The sequence below is a fragment of the Lepisosteus platostomus genome, chromosome 3, assembly GCF_059453375.1.
Source record: "Lepisosteus platostomus isolate fLepPlt1 chromosome 3, fLepPlt1.hap1, whole genome shotgun sequence".
In the NCBI taxonomy this organism is placed as follows: Eukaryota; Metazoa; Chordata; class Actinopteri; order Semionotiformes; family Lepisosteidae; genus Lepisosteus; species Lepisosteus platostomus.
This window is the reverse complement of record NC_142613.1, coordinates 31,514,282-31,539,482: the sequence shown is the minus strand read 5'-3', so window position 1 is coordinate 31,539,482 and position 25,201 is coordinate 31,514,282. Positions and strand designations below refer to the sequence as shown.

At 37.8% G+C, this 25,201-nt stretch overlaps 1 protein-coding gene across 10 annotated transcripts in view; it reads left to right on the top strand.

Annotated features, from left to right (window-relative positions):
- LOC148674726 (uncharacterized) overlaps nt 1-25,201 on the top strand; it is a 93,037-nt gene that overhangs the window by 21,076 nt on the left and 46,760 nt on the right. For 6 of the 10 annotated variants that reach the window (XR_015935379.1, XR_015935376.1, XR_015935378.1 and 3 more), the window contains exons 2-3: nt 19,505-19,612; nt 22,506-23,923. Coding sequence is in view for 1 of the 10 variants with exons in the window: in XM_088625223.1 (XP_088481349.1) it covers nt 19,505-19,612; nt 20,279-20,542 (372 nt within the window). In the remaining 9 variants the exon portion in view is untranslated. Of the gene's footprint in view, nt 1-13,767; nt 15,841-19,504; nt 19,613-20,278; nt 22,071-22,505; nt 23,924-25,201 lie in introns of those variants that run through there. The other 4 variants (XR_015935381.1, XR_015935380.1, XM_088625223.1 and 1 more) reach the window with 2 other exon arrangements.

Genomic DNA, 25,201 nt, shown 5'->3' with positions numbered 1-25,201 from the left:
TTTAGACAAGGAGCATCCTGCTTAACAAAAACTATGCATGTTTTACTCTTTACCTGGCCTTTACCATTATGATTTATGATTTACATTCTCATTGAACTGTATACAGTATATAGTATACAGATAACAAGCTTTAAGTTTGTATTTAAGGCTTCAGCTTGTAATTTGATTTTTAAATTATGCTGTGTATGGTGCATCAATGAATAGTGCAAGACCTCTTTTAAAAACCAACTGAGAGGAACAAGTATTTTAATTTATTGCTGTTCATAGAAAAGAAGAAAGTGATCTAAAACATTTAGCTGGCTCTCTTCAGTTAGTCAGTCATGTTAAACAAACTGCCAAATCCCTGGAAAAATACAGTGTCCTGCAGAACTTCAGGATATAAAATATGAAAATTATATTAGTGATATGAAACTTTACTGAGAACTACAATTAAACTAATTGTATTATGTTTAAAGAGATTATTAATATACAGTAATCAGGTTTTGGTTTCCATTTTCATGCATGAAGGATTATGTTACTGTCGAGAATGTGCTGCTTTTCAAGTTCCAAATCATTAAGATAAATGGTTTAATATACAGGTACAGTATATGTAATCTCAAACTGCATCTTATATCATAAGGTCTTATTTCAAGACTTTTTCTTGAAATTTCAATTAACTTTTTTTGTAGCTTTGTGTTAGATTTAATTAATTATAACTGATCAATAAGTAGCTGAATCACTCATTTCAAAGTGTTTGACAACTTCAGATACTTCAGACTATGCCAAACCATTGAAGGGGAAAAATGAGCTGTCAATGTCAACACTGTTCATTTATTATACAGAATGAACAGTGAAAGTGGTTCAAGTGGGTACAGTAGCTGCGTCGGCATGTGTAGTCTGCATAGGAACAAGTAATAGGTTTATTCCATGCTGAAAAGAGAAGAAAGAAAACACAACATTTCAGCCTTAAATGCAGTAAATGCCCAGCCACCTACACTGGGGAAAAAGGAAGGAGACTCGGAGACCGCTTTAGAGAACATGTTAGGGCTGTGAAGATTAAAGATTTTTCCAAGCCTATTGTTTCTCATTTCACCTCTGATGGCCGTGATCACACTAATCTCACCATCTGTGTTCTCAAACATGGTTTTCCTAACTCCTACATCAGAAAGACTACAGAAACTAAAATTATCCTGCAGCTAGGATCACACCTTTCCCCTTCTCTCAACAACAGACTAATTTTCTTCTTAATTCTCTCTATTCATTGTAGGTTTCATTTCACACCTCTCTTCGCCTATCCCGACTTCACACTACCTGATTGGCCACTCTGTCTGTCCCCTGCTCCCACCTCCCACTCCTCCTCTCTCCCAGCTTTTGTTCTCCTGCTATTACCTTTGCTTTCTGCCCTGTCTATCACACACCTGAAGAAGGCTCCACAGCCTAAATGTTTTCAGCATGGAATAAACCTATTACTAGTTCCCATGAACAGTGAAATGTAAATCAGAGAACACAAGTAGAAACTAGTGGAAATGCATTCTAGCTTTTAAATGAAATGCAATGGCACGGTTTTACCCAAAGTGTTGTGGGAGTTTGGAACAAACTTTCGAGAAGCGTAACTTTCTAGAAGTTTCTTTGTAACTATCCTTATAAATGACTAAAGAAATCTGAATAGAAAATGTTTAAAATAATTACTCAAAAGCAAAAACAATAAAACTCTGAAGAGTTTTGGTTGCATTGTTACAGTACTACTGTTAAAACGTCCTTTAAAAAGAACAGAATTGTTAATAACACAGGCTCCCATTTGTTGAATATTGCAAAAACATTAAGGAGACTGTTGTCACTCCTGATTTCACACTAAGTATGAGATGGCTGTGACATTCATTGATGAATGAGATTAATTTTCTGTGTGAAATATAAAATCTGCATATCATGAAGCTTTAGAATTGTTTCTATAACATTTTTTTGTTATTTGTTATCTTTTATTGTGAATGGAAATATGGTTCATTTCTAATAGTTCTTGGACACACTTTAAAACATTAATATATTTTTTTGTAATTTTTGGCCAGCCAATCCCACTCTGTGGTTATTTGCTATTCTCTCAGTCAGAGGCAGGTATGTCCAGGTGATTACATGAGGAAGCTCAGCATAAACAATAATGGCTGTCTGAGAATTGTCAGTATGCAGATTGTCAGGTTCCAAAGAGCTCTGTCCCACCTCTGCACTGGCTCTGCACCACCACACATCATCACACCACACCTCCGTGTGGAAATTGAGTGACGGCTGGGTTAACAGTGTGTCCTTCATCTTTAATGATTGGCACCTGCCCAACTATTTGTGCTTGACGGCTTTGATGAGAGGAAGGAAACAGAAACAAAGGAGAAAGACAAATGTGCCCACCCTGACAAAAAAAAACAACTGGCCACTCGATGCAAAACTCAGTTAATCATAGTACCCAAGCCTACGCCATTCTTCAACTGCTGTCACTCTGTGACATAGGCTTGCTCTACTTTTGATGTTTCCAGTTTTGCAATGTACAAAATATAGTATTAAAATCTGTTTAAAAGAGTTTATGTTAATTTTAGTTGTTTAAAATCCATATAATATTTGATGGGTAAAAGTTCATTACATGTTTTAAAAATAACAACAAAGCTTCATGTGTCAAGACATTCAAAATGAAACTTTACAATAAATATGAGCTTTCACACAACCCCTCAATTTTTTCCAAAGACATTTTTATACTACCTTTACTACATTTTGTGATTCAACACAGGTTTAATAGGATCTAGGATTAAGAAAAACATAATATATCAGTTACTACAATTAATATATGAGCTAATTCAATTCTTAATTAAAATAGAAAGGCTCCTTTCCAGTTAATACCATCCATTCAGACCAAATCAGCAGATGTTAGTGAAGACATAAGCAAACAGAAAGGAGCAGGCCTTATAGTCCTGCTGCATATGTTTTTTGTCTATAATTTAATTTATTTTAACATTAATTGTGATGCATTTTACTTAACACTAGCACAAAGATCGATAACCCATGCTTGCTGTGCATATTTTTCTAAAAGTAAAAACTTTACCAAATAAATATACTGTAAAATATTAAATTGTATAGAAATGTAACTGTGCTTCTTTTATTACTATAAAAATATTTTGTAAATGAAAGAGACTGAATTTCAAAGTTTATCACATATAGTCTTTTGAAGTTAATTGTGGGTACTATACATCATTCAGGGAAAAAATGCCAATAACCATTACCGTGTGCAACACAAATAATACAAATGAGTGGTTTCCTTAAGGGCTCTCTCATTATAACAGGTAGCACTTTATGATAGTTAACACATCTATCACTTACATACATCCATTCACACACGAATGCACCAGTGACCAATATGACTAAAAAATAATATACATTTAATTTACAACATGGCACAGTGTCAGCGTCACTGTAGTTAAAAGCCGTCTTTATTTTCCATAGAGAGGACCAAGCAAAAACTAGCTGGGATTACTTTTCTAGATTTGGAAATGTTACAGAAACAAAAAGTTCTTAAATTGCTGTTACAGTGCCTTGCGAAAGTATTCGGCCCCCTTGAACTTTTCAACCTTTTGCCACATTTCAGGCTTCAAACATAAAGATATAAATTTTTTATTTTATGTGAAGAATCACCAACAAGTGGGACACAATTGTGAAGTGGAACGAAATCTATTGGATTTTTGAAACTTTTTTAACTAATAAAAAAATGAAAAGTGGGGCGTGCAAAATTATTCGGCCCCCTTGCGTTAATACTTTGTAGAGCCACCTTTTGCTGCGATTACAGCTGCAAGTCGCTTGGGGTATGTCTCTATCAGTCTTGCACATCGAGAGACTGAAATTCTTGCCCATTCTTCCTTGCAAAACAGCTCGAGCTCAGTGAGGTTGGATGGAGAGCGTTTGTGAACAGCAGTTTTCAGCTCTTTCCACAGATTCCCGATTGGATTCAGGTCTGGACTTTGACTTGGCCATTCAAACACCTGGATACGTTTATTTGTGAACCATTCCTTTGTAGATTTTGCTGTATGTTTGGGATCATTGTCTTGTTGGAAGATAAATCTCCGTCCCAGTTTCAGGTCTTTTGCAGACTCCAACAGGTTTTCATCCAGAATGGTCCTGTATTTGGCTGCATCCATCTTCCCCTCAATTTTAACCATCTTCCCTGTCCCTGCTGAAGAAAAGCAGGCCCAAACCATGATGCTGCCACCACCATGTTTGTCAGTGGGGATGGTGTGTTGAGGGTGATGAGCTGTGTTGCTTTTACGCCAAACATATCGTTTTGCATTGTGGCCAAAAAGTTCGATTTTGGTTTCATCTGACCAGAGCACCTTCTTCCACATGTTTGGGGTGTCTCCCAGGTGGCTTGTGGCAAACTTTAGACGAGACTTTTTATGGATATCTTTGAGAAATGGCTTTCTTCTTGCCACTCTTCCATAAAGGCCAGATTTGTGCAGTGTAAGACTGATTGTTGTCCTATGGACAGACTCTCCCACCTCAGCTGTAGTTCTCTGCAGTTCATCCAGAGTGATCATGGGCCTCTTGGCTGCATCTCTGATCAGTCTTCTCCTTGTCTGAGCTGAAAGTTTAGAGGGACGGCCAGGTCTTGGTAGATTTGCAGTGGTCTGATACTCCTTCCATTTCAAGATGATCGCTTGCACAGTGCTCCTTGGGATGTTTGAAGCTTGGGAAATCTTTTTGTATCCAAATCCGGCTTTAAACTTCTCCACAACAGTATTACGGACCTGCCTGGTGTGTTCCTTGGTCTTCATGATGCTCTCTGCGCTTTCAACAGAACCTTGAGACTATCACAGAGCAGGTGCATTTATACAGAGACTTGATTACACACAGGTGGATTCTATTTATCACCATCAGTCATTTAGGACAACATTGGATCATTCAGAGATCCTCGCTGAACTTCTGGAGTGAGTTTGCTGCACTGAAAGTAAAGGGGCCGAATAATTTTGCACGCCCCACTTTTCATTTTTTTATTAGTTAAAAAAGTTTCAAAAATCCAATAGATTTCGTTCCACTTCACAATTGTGTCCCACTTGTTGGTGATTCTTCACATAAAATAAAAAATTTATATCTTTATGTTTGAAGCCTGAAATGTGGCAAAAGGTTGAAAAGTTCAAGGGGGCCGAATACTTTCGCAAGGCACTGTATATGCCAGCAGCCATATCACCCTGCAACTCACAACTGGCAACCCACTGAAGCTAAGCAGGTGTGAGCCTGGTCAGTACCTGGATGGGAGACCTCCTGGGAAAAACTAAGGTTGCTGCTGGAAGAGGTGTTAGTGGGGACCACGTGGGTCCTAATGCCCCAGTATAGTGATGGGGACACTATACTGTAAACAGGTGCTGTCCTTCGGATGAGACGTAAAACCGAGGTCCTGACTCTCTGTGGTCATTAAAAATCCCAGGGCATTTCTCAAAAAGAGTAGGGGTATAACCCCTAATTTGACGTCCTGGCCAAATTTCCCATTGGCCCTAACCAATCATGGCCTCCTAATAATCCCCATCTATGAATTGGCTTCATTACTCTGCTCTCCTCCCCACTGATAGCTGATGTGTGGTGAGCGTTCTGGCGCAGGTGGATGCTGCACATTGGTGGTGGTGGAGGGGAGACCCCATTACCTGTAAAGCGCTTTGAGTGGAGTGTCCAGAAAAGCGCTATATAAGTGTAAGCAATTATTATTATTATTATTATATAGTTTTACCATTGACATGATGAAAGGGATACTATTTCCCTGTAAAAGTTAATAACAAAATAGAGTACTTAATGTGGTACAAAATTAAGTCTTATTACTTTTACACTGCATACTTACTTGGTCTTCTGTTATCTGATGTAAAAGTAATGTACAATACATTATTAATGAACAGGTATCATGATAACTACTGCTAGCAAACTAAATAAAGTTTATTTTATGAGCTCATAAAACAGAGTAATATGTTATGTTTGGACTCTGAGTTTGTTTTATATTAAACTTGGGTGGGTCTCTTATGACTTAAGATGTTTGTTACCCATTAATCTTACTTTACAGAGTCTCATTTAGAGCCAGACAGAGGAAAAACACACATCAACAAAATTGTATTAGTAAAGAATACAGAATCCTGAAAATAAATGACAACCAAGTTCTAGATCCACGCCGGTATTTCATATATTTTTAAAGATCACTTTTTACATATTTGCAATAGACAAATAGAAGTAAGTAAATTTCAAAACATATTCTGGCGCACACCCAACTCGCAACTGCCTGAGAAATTCCCATTTGATTTTCACTGCAGTCCTGTACTCATTCACTCATTGGACTGATGATATACTTATTCTCAGTGCCTGTTAATGATGAATTTTCAAAGTAAGCAATGTCAGAATGCAAACACAATTATTGATGTTTAATTGATGATTATCATTTATATGGGAATATAAAGAATTGTTTCCCCACTTTTGAGTGAGTTTTTGTCAGGTATTCCAGTTTCTTCCGACCTTCTAAAGACAACTTGACTAAGTGAAGTGATGTCCAAGTGTGTGTGTGGATGTACAGTATGAGTGTATTCACCCCTCTTTTTCACATTGTATTGTGTTACAGCATGGAACCATCAACACAAAGTACTCTATAATGTCAAAGTGAAAATTTTTTTACTAAATTAATTAAAAATAACAAAAAGAACATGATTGAATGCATAAGTATTCACCCCCCCCCCCCAAGTTTATACTTTGTAGGACCATCTTTGGCAGCATTTACAGCTGTGAGTCTTTTTGGGTAAGTCTCTCTCAGCATTGTACATCTTGACAGTGGAATTTTTGCCCATTCTTCTTGGCAGAGCTCAATCAAGTTGAAGGGGGACCATTTGTAAACAGTTTTTAAGTCATTCCACAGATGCTCAATTGGATTGAGGTCTGGGCTTTGACTGGGCCACTCCATAATATTAACCTTTTTGGTTTTAAGCCACTCCATTGCGGCTTTTGCTGTATATTTTGGGTCATTGTCCTGTTGGAAGATGAATCCCTGTCCCTGTCTTCCCAGTGCTCTTGTGGATTGCAGCACATTTTCCTCCAGGATTTTTCTGTATTTAGTTCCATCCATGTTTCCTTCTATCATTATGAGTTTTCCAGTCATTGCCACAGAAAAGCATCCCCAAAGCATAATGCTGCCACCACAATGCTTCACTGTAGGGATGGTGTTCTCAGCGTGATGTTGTAACACATTCCACACATGTTCATATTCCCACACGCACGCATTCCACCCACTCTCACATACCCACGTATACCATCTTTCACAAACGCTCACGCCATAAGTAATTATCCTATCTCTTATCTCTGCTATCACTATTTTAGTTCCTCTTTTTCCCCTCTTCTTTGCTCACTATTGTGGTTTGTCTCCCTGAGCTCCCGCAGTGCGCTTTGTCTTTCTCATCTTCTCTGGTTTTGGATTGTTTACTGACTTTTGCCTGCTTCTTGGTTTTCGCTCTCACCTTTCGGATTGGGTTTGTTGTCTTGGTTCTACTGCCCTCTACTGTTTTTTTTGGCTCATTGCTCGTTTTCTGGATTTTGTCTCCACCGCCTCACCCCATGGCTCCCATTCCAGTCCTTCCCCTTGCTGGTGCCATTAGCCCTCTGCCCCTCCCTACCCTGGAAAGGTTTGATGTAGACCCCGCCAAGTGCGCGAGTTTCATCACCAAGTGTTGGAATGTCCTTTCACCTCCGTCCGGAGTGTTTCCCTACAGAAAAAGGATTTTCGTTTTGGTCTCTTACCTTTCTGGACGAGCCTTGGTTCGGGCAACTAGCCCCAACTCCCAGAATACCCCTGCCTCCGCCAATATCAACCTTTTTATCTCCGCCATGCAATCCATTTTGGGCTAGTTTCATTCCCACCATCAGGTCGTCTCACAGCTTGTTCCCTCTAGGATTACGCCACAGAGTTCCGCTTTCTGGCTTCTCAAGTTCTCTGGAACCAGGAGGCTCTCATTCATCAGTTCCATCGTGGTCCTTCCAAAAAGCTGAGAGATCACCTCACTACCCTGTCCAACTTCTTCCCTTACCTGGAGGTTTTTATTTCCTGAGTCCCTGAAATTGACATCAGACTGCATGAGCACAGACTTAAACTTTTCCCCCTCCCGTTCCCCCTCATCTACCCCTCTTACTAGGCTTTAGTCTGAAGAGAGGAACCACCGGATTTCTGAAGAACATTGCCTTTACTGCGGGGCTTCCAACCATCTTAGAGCTTCCTGTCCTCTTCGTCCTTCTCACTCCTCACTACCTACTACTAAGGTAGGTAGTTTATCCTTTAGAGTTGCCATTCTTGACACTCAGTTTTGGAGGATGGCCAGTTCTGGGCAGATTCACAGTTGTTCCATATTTTCTCACCTTTTTAAAGATGGACTTCATTTTGCTTCGAAGTATATTCGATGCCTTGGAAATGTTCTTATATCCTTACCCTAACTGGTATTTTTCAAGAACCTTGTCTCAGATCTGCTTGGAATGTTCCTTGGTCTTCATGGTGTAGTGTTTCTGTATAATGTATAATGGACTGGCACCCCACCTTGCACTCACCAGGAATAAGTAGCTTTCTGATAATGTACAGCCAGTATAATGCACAGTACAGCCAAACATTTCCTGCAAAATAGTTTTTTTCTGTTCTGAATGTATTACGCTAATAGCAAAGAATACAAACAGAAACAAAACAGAGAGACAAACGAAACTTGTATTCTGCAGGTCTATTAATATAAAAGTTTTCACAAATATACTAAAAGTATTGGGATAAAAAAAAACAAAGCAAACTAACAAAAACATTTATTTGGAATGTATCTCATAAGGTATAGGCACAGCCTTGAAGTTTCTTTGGTTAATAACAGCAGTAAGTCTAAAAATTACTCTTTTCATCACCTTCTCATAGGCCAAAGAGAGATTCTTCCTTTTGCAGTGGGCTTTCTAGGTCATTTAGAGAAGCTGGTCTCTATACTCTATTCTTGATTATTCCAAATTAGCCAAATTCTGTTCTATAGGATTGAAGTCACAATACTGAGCAGGTTGTGACATTTTGTGCTGTTTTCTTGGTGATGCTAGGAAAAGTGCTAAATGATACACTTCTAGGTGATGCAATGTTATCTGAAATGCCACAAAACATTCATGCAGTCAAGGTATCCTCAACAATAGCCTTCAAACAATTATTTGTGTTTCAACACTAACCCCGTGTTGGGGTTCATTTGGTCCTGAAGTTTCTCTAAATATTTCTTAATCTCCTTTGTTGTTTCTCCTATTATGGTATCATTGTTGAACATGAGTAATTGACTCACCACATCAGAATTTGGAAACAGATATTTAAATTAAGAAACATCTTGTGGAAACTCTTGTAGAGCCACTGGTCCTCTGGCCAAAAGCATTTAGCTCAGTTATGTTTACTGGTTGCATTGCTTAGTCCATTATAATTTTCAACCTTCCTATTTTTGGTTCATTTCGTATAATATTTTTCCGATTCTGTATAATATGCCACTGGTAATTTTTGGGAAACTTTCCAAAATGCTATCCAGCTTCTATTTCTTTTTAAACTGCTGTCATTTCTGATCCACACTAGTAGAAACAAGCTCTAACAGTTTCAGGATTGCCTTTACATATGAAGTAAAGGCAATTGTAGAATTAAATAATTTATTAATTAAATTAAGATCTATAATTTATTGGACTTTTTCACTTTATGTAGCTTTCTATTCTGCAACACTTACATTAATATAATTCAAAGGTTTCTTGACACTATCCGGATTTTGGTCTCAGTGAAACAATTGATTTAAAAATTTCCCAACATTGCAAATGTTTGTTCTTGTGTTTAGTAGCACATTTTGGCCAAATTCCTCCACCCTGATACTTCTGGACCACTGGCCAGTGACACCATAGACCATGCTTTACTTCTTCCATCTATATGTGATCATAGGTTGATGTACCTCTACCTCTGGTCATTTCAGGTTTCATAGTATGACTCTCTCTATACACTTTGTGCTCTTTCCAAAGTTTCCCTTTCTTCTATCACAAAAGTATCTTGGCTTCTTTTTTCTCTCTGTGTGTTTATCATATCTTATTGTATTGTTTCAACACTGTTGATGCACAGATAGTCCTCTCCTTCTATTCCTATAGCATTTATATTTCTTAACAAGTACTATATCAGCTCCTTCTGGCTACAGATTCACCTCATTCTCAATCTTTCCAAATCTAAAATTTCTACTTCACTTCATGTACATCCCTATTTATCTTCTGTGTTTCCCCTCCTTCTAACTCTGCCAAAAAAATTGGAGTTATATTTGCTTCATCTTCTACTCTCACCATGGCTTCCCTGACATGTTCCAATTGCTTTTTCTAAATATCACAAACACGATATATCTTTTCCTAACAGACAGCTCTCACAGTTCAGGCCCTAGTTTTTTCTAGACTGGATTACTGCAACTGTCTGCTTTCTGACTTCCCTACATCTACAATCTTCCCCTTCCAGGGCATCCAAATCTGTTTCTAATCCTGTATTCATTCAGCCTAATTTCTCTGGAAAAATTATACTACTGTACTTCAGTTCACTCTCTGGGTGCATATCCAGCTGATGATTCTTATTCTCACCTACAGTACCACTCTTTCTGTCACCTTGATTCCAGTTACACTAAACTGTATGTATTTAAGATACAGTATGCTTCTCATTCATAAATCGTCACTTCCTTTAAAAATAACATACTACAGTATATTGCATAATCTAATGTAAGTCTGTAAGTGTTCTGTTTGGTGGACAGTGCATTATTCATCATTAGGAACATGTGATGACATTTAGAAAAGGCATTAAAAGTCGTTAACCACTGGTATAATAGCCTGATAGTGCATCTGTTATTTAAATCATAGACCGTTTGGTTCTTTGCCACTGACTTAATATGGAGCATTAAAACATGGGGTTTCCACTCACTGCTCAATCAGGGTTTGATCGGGGCTGTGTTGGCTTTCAGCAACCTTGAGATCCGGTATCAGACCTACTTGTGTTCACAGCATGCAAAGCACAATAAAACGTCATCTATGGAACCTATTCAGAGACAGTCTTGCACAGTCAGAGCTCTTTGAAGATATGGTCATATAATTGCGCTGTAAGCTTTTTGCGTGAGACCAAGAAAGGTGTGTTTGAAATAAAAGCCTTTAAATTCATTGTTCCGTTGCAGTATAAGATGTGGAACTAAATATAAATACGTATTTATTTGTTTTATTGATTTTATACAGTACATAATCAACAATGCAATTAGTATTCATGATTTATAAAGAACTACAAACTACAAAATGTTCTGTATATGCTGTATATAGCCTTGTGTCCCAGTGCAGTTAGCATGAGCAGAAGGAGAAGTTAAGAAGGACAGAAGGACAACTTGACTTTAATTGGGCTTGACGTTCTGGGAGGCTTAGCATGGTAACAAATGCAAAACTGATGGAGATTGTCAGATTTGTCATTTCAATTCTCAAGACCTACTGATTTGGAAGGGACATGGCAAACAGCTTGCAACTGGGGAAAATGTCTTTTGGAAAGATCATCCATTTAATATTTGCTAGATAACACATTTGTGTGATTTTGGTCTTTTTAAATCTTACTGTTCCACATAAAACTGACAATTCAAGGTGCTGACGGCTAATAATTAAAGCTGAATGTTTTTCAAATGCTGCTTGTATATTATTTTAATAAATTTTATTTAAATAATAATGAACAGAAATCATACAGTATTAGTTATAACAATGTCAATTCTAAAATCGTTATTTAATGGTTTTTCACAGCAGTGTCTTCAGTTAACATTAAAAAAAAGTCCTGAAATGTAAATCAGATGCAGATTCTAACATCCACATTACAATTTTTAATGACCTGAAACACGTTTTAAGTGGACCAAAAATCTTACAATCCTTCAGCAGAAATTTTCTTTGAAATTTGTCTTTAAGTCTACTTTGAATTAAAGCCAGCTGATTGTTTGGAATGAATTAATGTATGATGCACAAATTTGGAAAAAAAAAACATTATATGAAAAATACCACAGTCATGTTAAACTTTCAGCTAAATTACATCTGTATTTTTAAGTGTGGGTACTTGACGTACCTGTGCTAAGTCTGTGTTTTTTTATATGTAAAGTAAACCTTCGTAGTTATTTGAACCTTTTAAAAAAGATAATATATCTGTATCAACCATGGGATTTTTGCTTTACATTGTTTGAATGTATTGGTATAAAGTTCTTTGGGTCTATTTTATTAGGTTTCAACACTATTTTTCACTGTAGTCACTGCCTGAAGTCCATGGTTCATTTCTCTCTTTCCTGTAGGTTCAGTGCAGCACTACATGTTTCCTTGATGAGCTGTGCTTCAAATTGGATCAAAGCCTGAAGCTGTGGGGTAACTGGGCTGTGAGCTGCTGCCAGGCCCACGCATATAACTGGGCTTCTGGGGGAGGCTGTGACTTTCATCATCGGGTTAAGTGCTTTGGTGTTAAAGAACAGGTGGACAAATTAAAGAAACAAAAAAAAAACAGTGATGTTGCTTATTCTAAATCAAAAATATGTGTTCGGTAGTGATTTAATATTAATGCCCATGTCATCAGAAAATTGTACTTGTAAGCAAAACACACAGACATCATACCGTGTCATCAAAAATATTCCTTGCATTGTCACTATCTAATCAGGTGAATGCCAATAAAATTCTGCTTTCAATAATATTATTGTGCTAACTGAAACATGGCAACTTTCTTTCTGTTAATTTGTTTTATTGTACAGTAAGATGCTAATGATATTATAAATGTAATATGCAGGAGAATGGCATTTCTGATGAAACAGGCAGGGTGTAGTAAGGTTCACTGACTGGGCTTGCATTGTTAATACAGTTGATTCACATGTGACCCAACATCACAAGGGGTAAATTAAACAAAAATATAAAGAGGTGGGAATGTCTGTAGATATTAACTGGCAGATGGCATTATTTCAAGGCTTGCTGCAATTTGACATTAAACAACTGCCAAAAGTCTATAAAAAGGTTATTGTGTGCAATAACCTTTAGTCTCATGCTCTCTTAAAGTTTTGATGTTGGTCATATCTCAGCAGTGGTACACTAAATCTTCTAAACTTGATGGAAAACAGGTGGTGAACATTCAAAGAGCTTCATGGAGTCTCACTTACTGCAGATGTGTTCTGTGTACTTTCTTGCTGAAGTGGGAGCTTCATTTCTTAACCTTTTATGTTTTCATGTTTGGAAAAAATAAAGCTTAGTAAGAAAATGTTACAACATGACCCTATAAGTTTATTTTGATCTATTTGCCATTTTAAAATTAAAACTACATACAGAATAACGTTCATACACTACTACAGACCTGTATCTGGAAGGGAATAGAGACCTTAAAATGTTTCTATGTACACAACATTAACTGTTATGGGGAGGCTTGTTAGTGTACAGTTGAATAAAAATATCTTATCTTCACGACTTGATGTCAATTTAACCATATCTTGTACCCATGTGGATCTTGTTAATGTAAACTAACTCACTTCTGAGCAGCTCCAACAGAATCTATTGGAGGAATTCAGACAAAGTTAAATATATGATCCATTATCTGAAATTATTTTTAAAAGTGAAATAAATCTTCCACAAACATATTACAACCTGCTTGCCCAACACATTTTTGTTGTAAAAGTGTCCGTAGGATGTTTTTGTTGTTATTGTTATTTGAGATTCCAGGATGCAGTGCATTTTAATTAAAAGGATCCTTTGTAGAATTTCAACCCTTTAGTTGCTCTTTCTGTTTTGCCTCCCATCTGCCCACCTCCTCTCCATATGGAGTTGCTAAACAGAAGTTCAAGAGAAGGTCAAAAAGTAATACTGTACTTTTGCTCAACTTACATCTAAATTCCCATCTACTGTGCACCTTTTTCACATTTTTTCCAGCTCCCCTCCTCCCTCCATCCTATCTTCTTCTATGAAGTTGTCTCCCTAGATCATTCCTCATAAATGTTTTTTACAGACTTGCCCTTATGGCCAGGGCTGTCATTTGCTCAGCCAGGCTAGTTAATGCCAAACTGTAAAAAATTAAGTACACTTATCCATTTACATTTGTTGTCTCATCTCTGTCAGAATGTTAATCTCTTTTAGTATTCAACCAAAATGTTTGTTTGCATAAACTGATTTATAACAGTAGATCCTGCATTTTTATTCTTTAACCCTTGTAGGTAGGTTTGTTTAGCCTTCACTCATTGCACATTAAGTTGGACTTTTGTGATTTTAAATACATGGATTTTGTTTCCATCTTTTGAAACTCCTGACAGCTGGGGTTTAAATGAACAAGTAAACCCAGTATTGACTATAAGCTCTCTTAAAATCCTATTATCTTAAGACTGATTAAAATTATTATACATAATTTGATTTGTTCAATACTTTTAGAATCATGTCATGTCCATGTAACCATCGTGTCACAAATGCGGTCAAAAAATAAAAACAGAAAACAGCTGTGTAAACGTCAGCATTATGAAGTTAACAAAATCAGTTAGCACATCTTGGCAATGCATTAGGCAGAAGAAACTTCATGGTTATGCTTCTTCCATGAAAATCTGTTTTTCTGCTTCTGGAATTGATATTCAAATGTTTTTGTAATCCAACAGTAATATGTCTAGTGAAATGGCATTCATCAAAACTAGCCTTCCAGGTAGTGACAGGATGCCTAGTGCATTTGTAAGGATTTTTAAAATTTTAGGTTTCCAGTTCCTTAAGTAAGGATTTGTTTTTGTGTCTCTTTTAAAACTGCTGGTGTTCAGAGACCATGTGGAAGTGGGAGCCTTGGAAGTGTATACTGGACAGGTATATTGGGACAGCCAAGCCATTAAATTTGCACAAACATTCTGGGGCTCATGTAACCCAAGATGCCAGCCTGAGGGTAGCCGAAATGGTCGGAAGCAGTTGAAAAATCTTTCCAAAATCTTGTGAACTACCATACTGATTTAAATGAAACTTGACAGACTATATAAATAACTAAAGTTTAGTCAAATGCATTCCCACAAATATGAAATGTTCATTTTTACTCTCTCATAAACCCTTTTGAGAAACATGGCCTACTGCTTCTGCTGAAAAACTTCTTAGTCAATTAATTCCATACCTTAGGTATATAATACTGATTAAGGCAGAGAAAAGATGTGATTTGAAGAAACTGCAACTCCTTTTCAGCCAAATCGTCCATTAGAATGGGGTTGTAGGGACCCCCCTGTGAGTTAGTCTACATCCCTGAATGGACTATTCAACTGAGTTGTCCTTGGAGGCTACCGTAGAAAACAGCCATTTTGGCTCAAGTATGAATCGGGAGAAATCACAGAGCCAAAATGGATACTGGCAGAACAATAATTGAGTGCATCTGTCTGGAGTAATCAGGCCCAGATGGTTTTTAAATCTTGAAAAGCAGAGCAAGGCTGTCTACTTGGAGAAAGAATGGCAGAGAGAATGACGTGTTTTGGAAAAGAAATTGGAGCAGATGAATCGAACCAAAGTGAACCAAAGCAAAGTACTGTGTTATCTGGCAGTGTGGGTTTTGAGACTAGGAATTAAGGCAGATAAAGAAAAGAGACTTCTTAAAGTGAAGACAGAACTCCAGCAAGAAGGGCATTTAATTTTTGTGTCATTGTTTAGAGTTTTGTTTATTTGCAGGATACATTGATCTGAAGAAAATGAAACAATCTTAAACATCTGTAGTTGTTTAAAAAGGACAAATGCCTTATTATTACAAGATGGCCATGTGACACCCCACTTTAATGAAGGATGAGCTTCTGGAAGGGAAAGATGGAGTGGAGGGAGGGATGTGAAAAAGAAAAGCACATGCGAGTAAGCAAGAATTGTGATATTTTATATATTTGTAGAAGAGAGAGATTAAGGTTTGTCCTCCTTAACTTGTTTTAATCATCATTATACCAACAGGGTGAAAAGATGTGAAAATGGGTAACTGAGGAAACCAAGATGGATACTAGACTCTTTTTTATTGTTGTTACATCGTGTATAACACTAACTCATGTTGCTTAAAAACTATTTGACTAACTCCAAAAACAAATGATATCTTTCTAGTGAGTAAAACATTAACATGAGATACTGGCCGTTAGTCGTATATCAATGTGGTACACAGGCTTGTTAAGATGGCTTTGTATTTTTGTATTCTGCCTTGATTATTTATCATGGATAAACATGAATTGCATTTTTGACTAAGGTAAATTTACTGTGTTGTAGGGATAATTAACTGGGCTTGCCAGCCTCTTCTAAAGCATCTTTTACTTGTTTCCATGAGGAGTTTTTTGCGAGAATCAGCAGCATACTCTGCTGACTTCATCACTAAGACAGTATTGGGAGTACCTGTACAATAGAGGCTCATTCAGAGTATCTGCAAGGGCTATTAACAGCTATTAACACCAGAATAGTGATGCAAGCACATTTAAGAAAAGAAGATACGGTTATTTAAGAGAATCTTACGACTCATTTTGTAAGACTTTATACTCGAGTTTATTTATGAATTACACTGAGTATGCATATGGGTAATGTTTTGTATAGTTGTCTGATACTAATTACAGAAAACAATACAGGCTTACAGGGTGTTAATGTCTGTGATTGTGTTTATTTTTGTGTGAGAGATGCTGGGAGAGTTTCCTCAGAGGTGGGCATGACACTCTTAGTATATGCTGCAGTAAATGTGTGTGCAGCTTTCTCTCAGAATAGTATCAATTGTCATTGTGTTAATATTGATGACATTTGTAAGTACCATTTTGCATATATAAGAACAGTACCAGTCAAAAGTTTGAGAACACCTCTTTGAAACCAGGTTTTTCATGATAATCTGTGCTTTAAAGTGTATAAACATGTCTATAAACACTTAATATTTAATGACATGACATGTGTACTTATTTACTTACTTCAATAAACTGCATTGAACATGTTAATTTTTAATTTTCAATAAAATGAACACCCAAAGCAACTAGAAGTACGGATGTTTCAACATCAACTGTTCAGAGGAGGTTGCTTGATGCTGGCCTACCAGGAAGAATTGCTGCAAAGAAACCATTATTAAGAGAGCAGAATAAGAGGAAGAGACTTGCCTGGGCCAAAAAAAACCACAGAAACTGGACCTTTGAGCCAGCTTCACGGAACCTCCTCTGAACAGTTAATGTTGAAACATCTGTACGTCTAGTTGCATTGAGCTCAGCTTCTATTTCATGGGCAGTTAGTCACCGGTTTCTCAGACCTGTGACTCTAATGAACGTATTCTCTGGTTCTGAGGTCACCTTTGACCTGCCTGACCTTTTTCGGTCCTCATGAGTGCCAGTTTCTTCATATCGTTTGATAATCTTGGCCACAACAGTTACTGACACTTGCAAAGTTCTTGCAATTTATCTTAAAGATTGACCTTCTTTTCTTAAAGTAATTACAAACTGTCTTTTTTCCTTGCTTGCTGAGCAAATTTTGCTATGTTCATTCAGGAATTACAAACTTTTGCCCATGCTTCCTATATTTATAGTAATTGTGGACCCTCACCTGTTTACCAATAATTGGTGACAAAGGGTAAATGAGGTAACATGCTAGTTAACTGTGAGAACATCTAAGAAAGACAATTTTAAACTTCTTTTAGTGTTCTAACACCATGTTAAACACATTTCTGACTAACCTGGGCATGAGACTGAAATCTGCTTGCTTTGGGTGTTCATTTTATTGAAAATGAAAAAATAATATTTTCAATGCAGTTCACTTAAGATTTTATGTACACATATGATGAAATTAAATATTAAGGGTTTATAGACAAGTTTATAGAGTTCAAAGCATGGTTAATCATGAAAACTGACTGGTACTATATATGTTTGTACTGTATATGTACAATATAAATGTAAGTACATTTGTAAGTAACATTTTATATACTGTGTTTACTTCCTTTATTGACCCAGATGGATATTTGCTTTACAGACAGCTCAATAATAATTCCTTACACTTATTTAGTGCTTTTCTAGACACTGCACTGATGATGGGGACTCCCCTCCACCAACACCAATGTGCAGCATCCACCTAGATGATGTGACGGCAGCCATAGTGTGCATAGTACGCTTGATACACATCAGCTGTCAGTGACGAAGAGCACAGAGTGATAAAGCCAGTTCATAATAGGAATTATTAGGAGGCCATGTTTGGTAAAGGCCAATGGGAAATTTGGCCAGGACACTGGGGTAACACCCCTACTCTTTTTGAGAAATGCCCTGGGAGTTTTGATGAACACAGAGAGTCAGGGCCTTGGTTTTACTTCTCATCCAAAAAACAGCACCTTTTTACAGTATAGTGTCCCCATCACTATACTGGGGCTTTAGGACAGACCACAAGTTGAGGGCCCACTACTGGTCCCAGTAACTCCACTTTCACCAGCAACCTAAGTTTTTCCCAGAAGGTCTCCCATCTGAGTACTGACCAGGTTCACACCTGCTGAGCTTCAGTGGGTTGCCAGTTGTGAGTTGCAGGGTGATATGGCTGGTAGCTGCTACACGGCATAACACAATAATTTACATGCCATTGTTAACAATTTTCAATGGAAACTACTATAAATAAACTATTTTCCTTATTATTTCCTTTATTTTATTGCTCAATACAAATCTCTAGAATTTTTTTTGTCTCTGAAAAATACATCAACATCTTGGTCATGTGAAAAATACCACAAGACGAAGATGTTCAGCTTAAGCAGACTAGTATTTTTATGTGTTCATTATAAATTTCTTGTAGGCCCCCAATCATTTGATGTAGTTGCTTAAGTTGTATAATCACAAATTCAAGCCTGGGTGTTGCCACTGGCCAACTGTGGCTAGGATTCACTAAGAGGCAGATAATTGGAGGACCATAGATGCAGGTAGAGTGGGACTAGTCAGTCTGGGCTCTCGGTTCTCACAACACCATGACCCCTACAGCTTTCCACCTGGTCACAGGGGTAATGGTGCTGTCAGGAGCTCTTCTCCAATAGGTGGTGTACAGTATCTCCAGTACAGTGCTGCATTGCTTGTGACACGTTAAGAGATGAATGATTTGAAGGTGGACGATTCAAAATTATCCGCCCACACTTCCTCATTTTCTGTGAGTGGTTCATAAGTTAAGAGGTGAAAAACATAATTGGCCGAGTATATATAAAAATAATTATTTTATTCAAAATAAAAATAACCCGTTGATTGATGCTATTAACAATATCAATCCCAAACAGAGCTGTTGGACTCCCCCCTCCGGCCGTTTTCCACCAGTCGATTACTTCATTAACCAATGCATCAATCAAGCTCTCAAGACCCTTTCTACACCCAGGAAACACAGGTCTAACCTCAACAATGGAGAAACTCAGGCGCTCCAATCTCTCTACAATAGAGATGATATTGTCATTAAACCAGCAGACAAAGGGGGCGCTGTTGTGGTGTGGTGAAAAGACCTGTATATTAATGAAGCCTCCAGACAACTAACTAACACTTCTGCTTACCGTCCTCTCCAACAGGATCCTACCACTGACTACCATAAGGAAGTGGTATCCACCATCTCTCTTCTTATCAACACCAAGAAACTCCCCCAAGAGAAGAATTGGCTCATAATTGAACATCCCCAGGTATCCCAATTTTACCTCCCCCCCAAAATCCACAAACCTGACACCCTTGATCGCCCCGTCGTTTCAGCATGCAACTGTCTGACTACTCACATCTTGACCTTTCCCGACAGCCTGAAGAGACCGCTGTTTGAAAGGTTCCCCTCATATATCAAGGACACTAACCGTGCCCTCCAACTTTTTAACAATTTCCAGTTTCAAGGTCCAGAATGCTACATTTTTACAATGAATTTTTACACATCTCTCTACACCGTCATTCCCCACAATGATGGTCTTACAGCCCACAAGCACACGCTGGACAAATGCATAGTGCTTGATCCACCCACCCCCACCCTTGTACGTCTTGCAGAATCGGAACTCACACTCAGTGCCTTCTCATTCAATAAACCTTTTCTCTACAAGCGATACATCGATGACTGCGCAGGAGCTGCCACATGCTCTAATGACCACTTAGAGCACTTCCTGCATCACTTCACCAACTTCCACCCTTCCCTCAAATATACGGTTAACATATCATCCACTACTCTTCGATTTCTAGAAATAAATCTATCCATTAACCATCCCTGACTCTCTACTTCAGTCTATTACAAATCCACTGATTCACACAGATATCTCCTGTACAGCTCATTTCACCCCAAACAAACTAAAAACTCTCTCCCTTTTTCACAGTTCCTTCGGTTACAAAGACTCTGCAGTGATGACATGGATTTCCAGAACCAAGCACTCAAAATGCACTCTTTTTTCATCAACAGAGGATACCCATCCCATGTTATTGACAGGACCCTCATCCAAGCCAAAAACAGCTTCCTGGCCATCAACTCGATCAGGAACTCCCGGTCTCACAACTGCATTCCTTTGGTGCTTCCCTTCCACCCTAACACCCTTCCACCCTTTCTATCCCCAGAACCATTAACGACAACTTATCCATCCTAGGAAAAGGCAAATCCCTCCATTGGGGCCCTCTTTTCTGACCGCCCCATCATTTCATATTGCCGACCACCTCATCTGCTTAACCTTTTTGTTCATAGCTCCCTTGACCGCCCTCAACAATAATACACACTAGGTACTTTCACTTGCAACAGAGCTCACTGCATCATCTGCAGGTACATATCCACCTCCATTCAAGGTCCCTCAGGACAATTCTGGATCACCCAGGTGACCTCTTGTACCTCCAGCAACCTCATTTACTGTATCTCTTACAGCAAATGCCCAGCTATCTACGTTGAGGAAACTGGAAGAAGACTTAAGAGAACATGTTAGGGCTGTGAAGTTTAAAGATTTCTCAAGCCCATAGTTTCTCGTTTCACCTCTGATGGTCATGATCACACTGATCTCTCCGTCTGCGTTCTCAAAGAAGGGTTTCTTAACTCCCATAGCAGAAAGACATCAGAAACAGAAATTACACTGAAACTTGGTTCACACTTCCCCCTTCTCTCAATGACAGACTTGTTTTCGTGTATTCTTCTCTATTCACATGGTTTCGACTTCACAACGCTTTTCACCTTTCCCCACTTCGCACCACCTGAGTGGCCTCTCAGCCTCCCCCCTGCTCCCGCCTCCACTCCCAGTTTTTGTTCTCCTATGCTATTTAATCTTTGATGTCTGCCCTGTCTTTCTAACACCTGAAGAAGGCCCCACAGCCGAAATGTTGTGTTTACTGTCTTCTCTTTTCAGCATGGAATAAACCTATTACTTGTACCTTTGCAGCCTACGCATGCTGACGTACAGTAGCTACCCACCTGAACTACTAAAAATAATTATAATTACCCTAAATAAAAAAAGCAAATTAAAGAGCCCCTATCAGACAATTTAAAAGGCATTGATGCTTAATATATGTATTTCTTAGTGCAACGGGTTGTGAGTATGGAACAAGCTACCAGCAATGTTTCGAAGCGGATTTCCTGGCTTCTTCCTAGAGGCAGTTGAATAAGACTCTTGAGTCAATTTAGCTACTAGCAAAAAATAGACTATATTACCCTTTATTAATATCTTAGATGGAATTAATCAATTTTAAGTTATTTCCAGCAAAAGTCAGAAATGATATATTAAAGCCCTGTTTGGCACCAGTTACTATACCAACTCTTTCAAACATCGCAATGCACCATCAAACTTCATGTCACAATGTTCTGGAAAACTTAGAACTACATTTGAAATTGTTCACACATTTTTCAAAAGTAATATCTTATTCAAAACATGAATTTTATCAAATACATTTAAGGGTGAAATAATTTACAGGGAATGTCAAAAACTAAACAGAATAAACTGAAATGCATTAATTGCATAAATATTCACACCAGTGACCTCAATAAAAAGTATTTTGTAGTAAGTCTCAAAGTCTATCAACTTTGCACACTGGCTTGATGCAATTTTGATCATGGTTTTATTATATTTATATTATATACTATTTATATTTTGTGAAAGCACCTTGGCAGTAGTTACAAGGCTTTTCAGATATCTACCAATTTAATTTGAGGCCACTCCAGGGCATTCACTTTTAAATTCTTAAGACACTACAATGTAGCTTCAGCTTTACATTTTGGATATTTGTCCTTCTGAAAGATACATTTGTAGTTCCAGTTTTAGGTCTGAGGCAGGTTTTTCTCTAAGAAGTGCCACTGTTTTAATCCATCTACAGTATGTTTCCATCAGTCTTGTGAAGCTTGCAAGTCCCTAATGATTAGAAAATGAACTTTAACATAAAGCTGTCACTACCATGTTTGACATTAGGAATGGTGCTGATGCAACTGTTTGCATTTTACAAACCCCTTATTTGTCATCACTAACATGCTTTGCTCCAAACACCATGTGAAATTTGGGATGTTTTTTCAGTTCCATGCAAACTTCCCATGCAGTGACAGGGATATTACTGACTGATGCACATTTTCTTCCATCCCAGAGTTTCATCCTTGCCCAGTTCCTGAGCTTGGAGGACAAGCCGGATCTAGGCATGTCGACTTCACCATCCTCAAAAGATATGAAGGTTTTTTTAAAAAAGTATTTATACTCTTCTGTTAATCTGTGCCCTAATACAACTTAAACTCTCTCTGATTTGGTTTGGTTCTTCTTTTCAATCTTTGCTTAAGGAACCTTATAGAGAAATTGTTGATGTATTTATTCTGAAATCATGCGACCCACTATTATGGCACAGAGGCCACTCAATTAATTGTGTGGCTTGTTAAAGTACATTTTTGCACCTGAATTAATATAGGTTTGCCAAAGCAAAGGGACATTATGGGACATTTTCTTAATATATTTTTACTTCTTTCTGTTTTTTTTCTTTGAATGTATGGTTTAGTCTGTTTTTTAAAAAACATATTAATTGCTACTTCCAAGTGTCAAGATTACAAGAACAAAATGTGAAAACTATGCAAAGGTCTGAACAAAGCAGTATGCATAGATTGTGTGTACAGGGACAATATATTCAAATACTGAAAAGCTCATGGGAGATTCAAACTCTGTTTCAGAAATATGTGAGGTGTACTGATTTGCAATATGGGCTGTTGTACAGAAGAGATGTATCAATACAGGGTTTCAAACTTACTGGACATTTTCTGTATATTTCTTCCATTCCCTCCCCCATGGACAGCTGATTCTCCTTACTGATGTTTATAGTAACACAGCCTTTTTGTTTTATTTTGTTTTTTTTGCTTTGGCATTAGAGTAGTTCTTAAAATCGCATTTATTTTTCGTTGAAAGAGAGGAGTTTGTCCTTTTTGGATCTTAATACTGCAGTGAAGTCAGTCCACAGCAAAACTGTAATGTCGCACTACTGAGGTGCGACTCAGAGGAGCTGAGCTGGGGATTCTATAAACAGACACTGGGAATGTCCAGAGCTGCATGTTACTGAGACCAGAAGGATAAGGAAACACGCACTCTGGGATTGGGGGGCAGACTGCTAGCAGACTGGCAAGCTGAGTAGCCACCAGGATTGAAATCCATGACAAGCACAGATCGTAACTGGGGAGACACTGTAACAAAGCCCAGGGCAATGTCTGAGGGAAGGTCAAGGCTCAGTCCATGTTCAAAGCCAGAATCACACACAAATGTTGGGAAACACAGGAAGTAAGGAGTCAAAGCAGGGATCAGAGTACAAACAAGCTAAACATGGGAGCAGACACTGAGATGAAGCTCGAGGAGCTAAGTGAACAAGCTCGATGACAGAGCTCCGTCAAGTTCCAGTATTTATTCTAAGGAGCACCTGGAATGGGTGTGGTCATCAAGTGACTCCAGGTTCTGCGAGTCTCTAGGTGTTTGGATGATGATGTCACCGGCTGCCATGGCACAGCAAGCTTTTCCTGCAGAGCAGCAGCCAAGGTGAGTACGGCAAAAACAACATTTGTTGTAATACCACATCAGAAGCTGTTGTGCAGTTAAAGTGAAACTCATTGCAGAAATAAAAATAACATTTACATGCATTTAAATGTACTTTTTTGACTTGTTGAAATATGAACCATATATTTTTATGAAAAAAATAGAATGTCTTTTAAATGTAATACAGTTGACAGCCTTATATCAATCTTGGTTGATTGGTATCTAACACTGAGGAACTCAGCATTATGGATCCATAATATTTAGGAACAGGTTAGTCCTTTTTAGAGAACATTGTCTAAAAATGTATTTATGTAATAGCATGATTTGTTTAAGTGCAGAAGTCACCCCTTTTTAAGCTACAGTTGGCCTGTTTGGGATTTACCTTACATCCTCTGTTCAGGATTTATCCAATGTCCTCTTCCTTTTTTAATACAAACAAGCTGCACAGTTCTGGAAAGTTTGGACTCATTTCTTAAACATGTGTGATTACTAATCTATGTGATTTGCTCATTTCCTTGAAGTTTTCCCCAAGATATTAATGACAATCTTTTCATCACTGCTAGTGAGATGTGTAAAGTGTCTTTTGTAAAAAAACAGCTGTTCAGACATTTATAATGTCTTTGGGAATGCATAATGGAAATCATTAGGACACTGCTCTTAAAAAACAAGATATTTTTCCTCCATAGTATGAAAATTATATAAAAACTAATCCAATACATACATCAGATCCTGACATAAACATTGCTCGTTCATAATTATAATAATTTAAACCATTTTCTTTAGCAGCACAAAGCTTAGCCAGTAAAGCTACATGAAGATTGCTTTTTGTTTATCCCCTTAACCTTTAAGAAGTATCTATTAGGTAGTCACTTACTAATCAGCCCCTGTGTTTTAGCAAACAAAATCACATTTGGTTCTGATTTTGCACAGAGGTAAGGACAAAAATAAATTAGCTATGTATTATTAGTGGCACATATGTTGCACACATTTTGATCTCAAGAGATTAACCAGGCTTCTCAACTGGAAAATAATAACCATTGGCAATTAATTCTTAAATTACCAATACAGGAAAACATAACTCTTTAATTTAAGCAAGACAGCTTTTTGGCCTTTTGTTTCCTTTTAACCATGGCTGTTTGTTAGATAGGAATTTCCTTTAGTTTTAGGTAACCTTCATATACTGAATGCACAGAACTGTGGGAATACCAGTGGGTGGTGCAGCCGCTTGTGATGCTTAAGATGTTATAAGGCAGAAGAACAGAATAAACATTAGAAATGAGA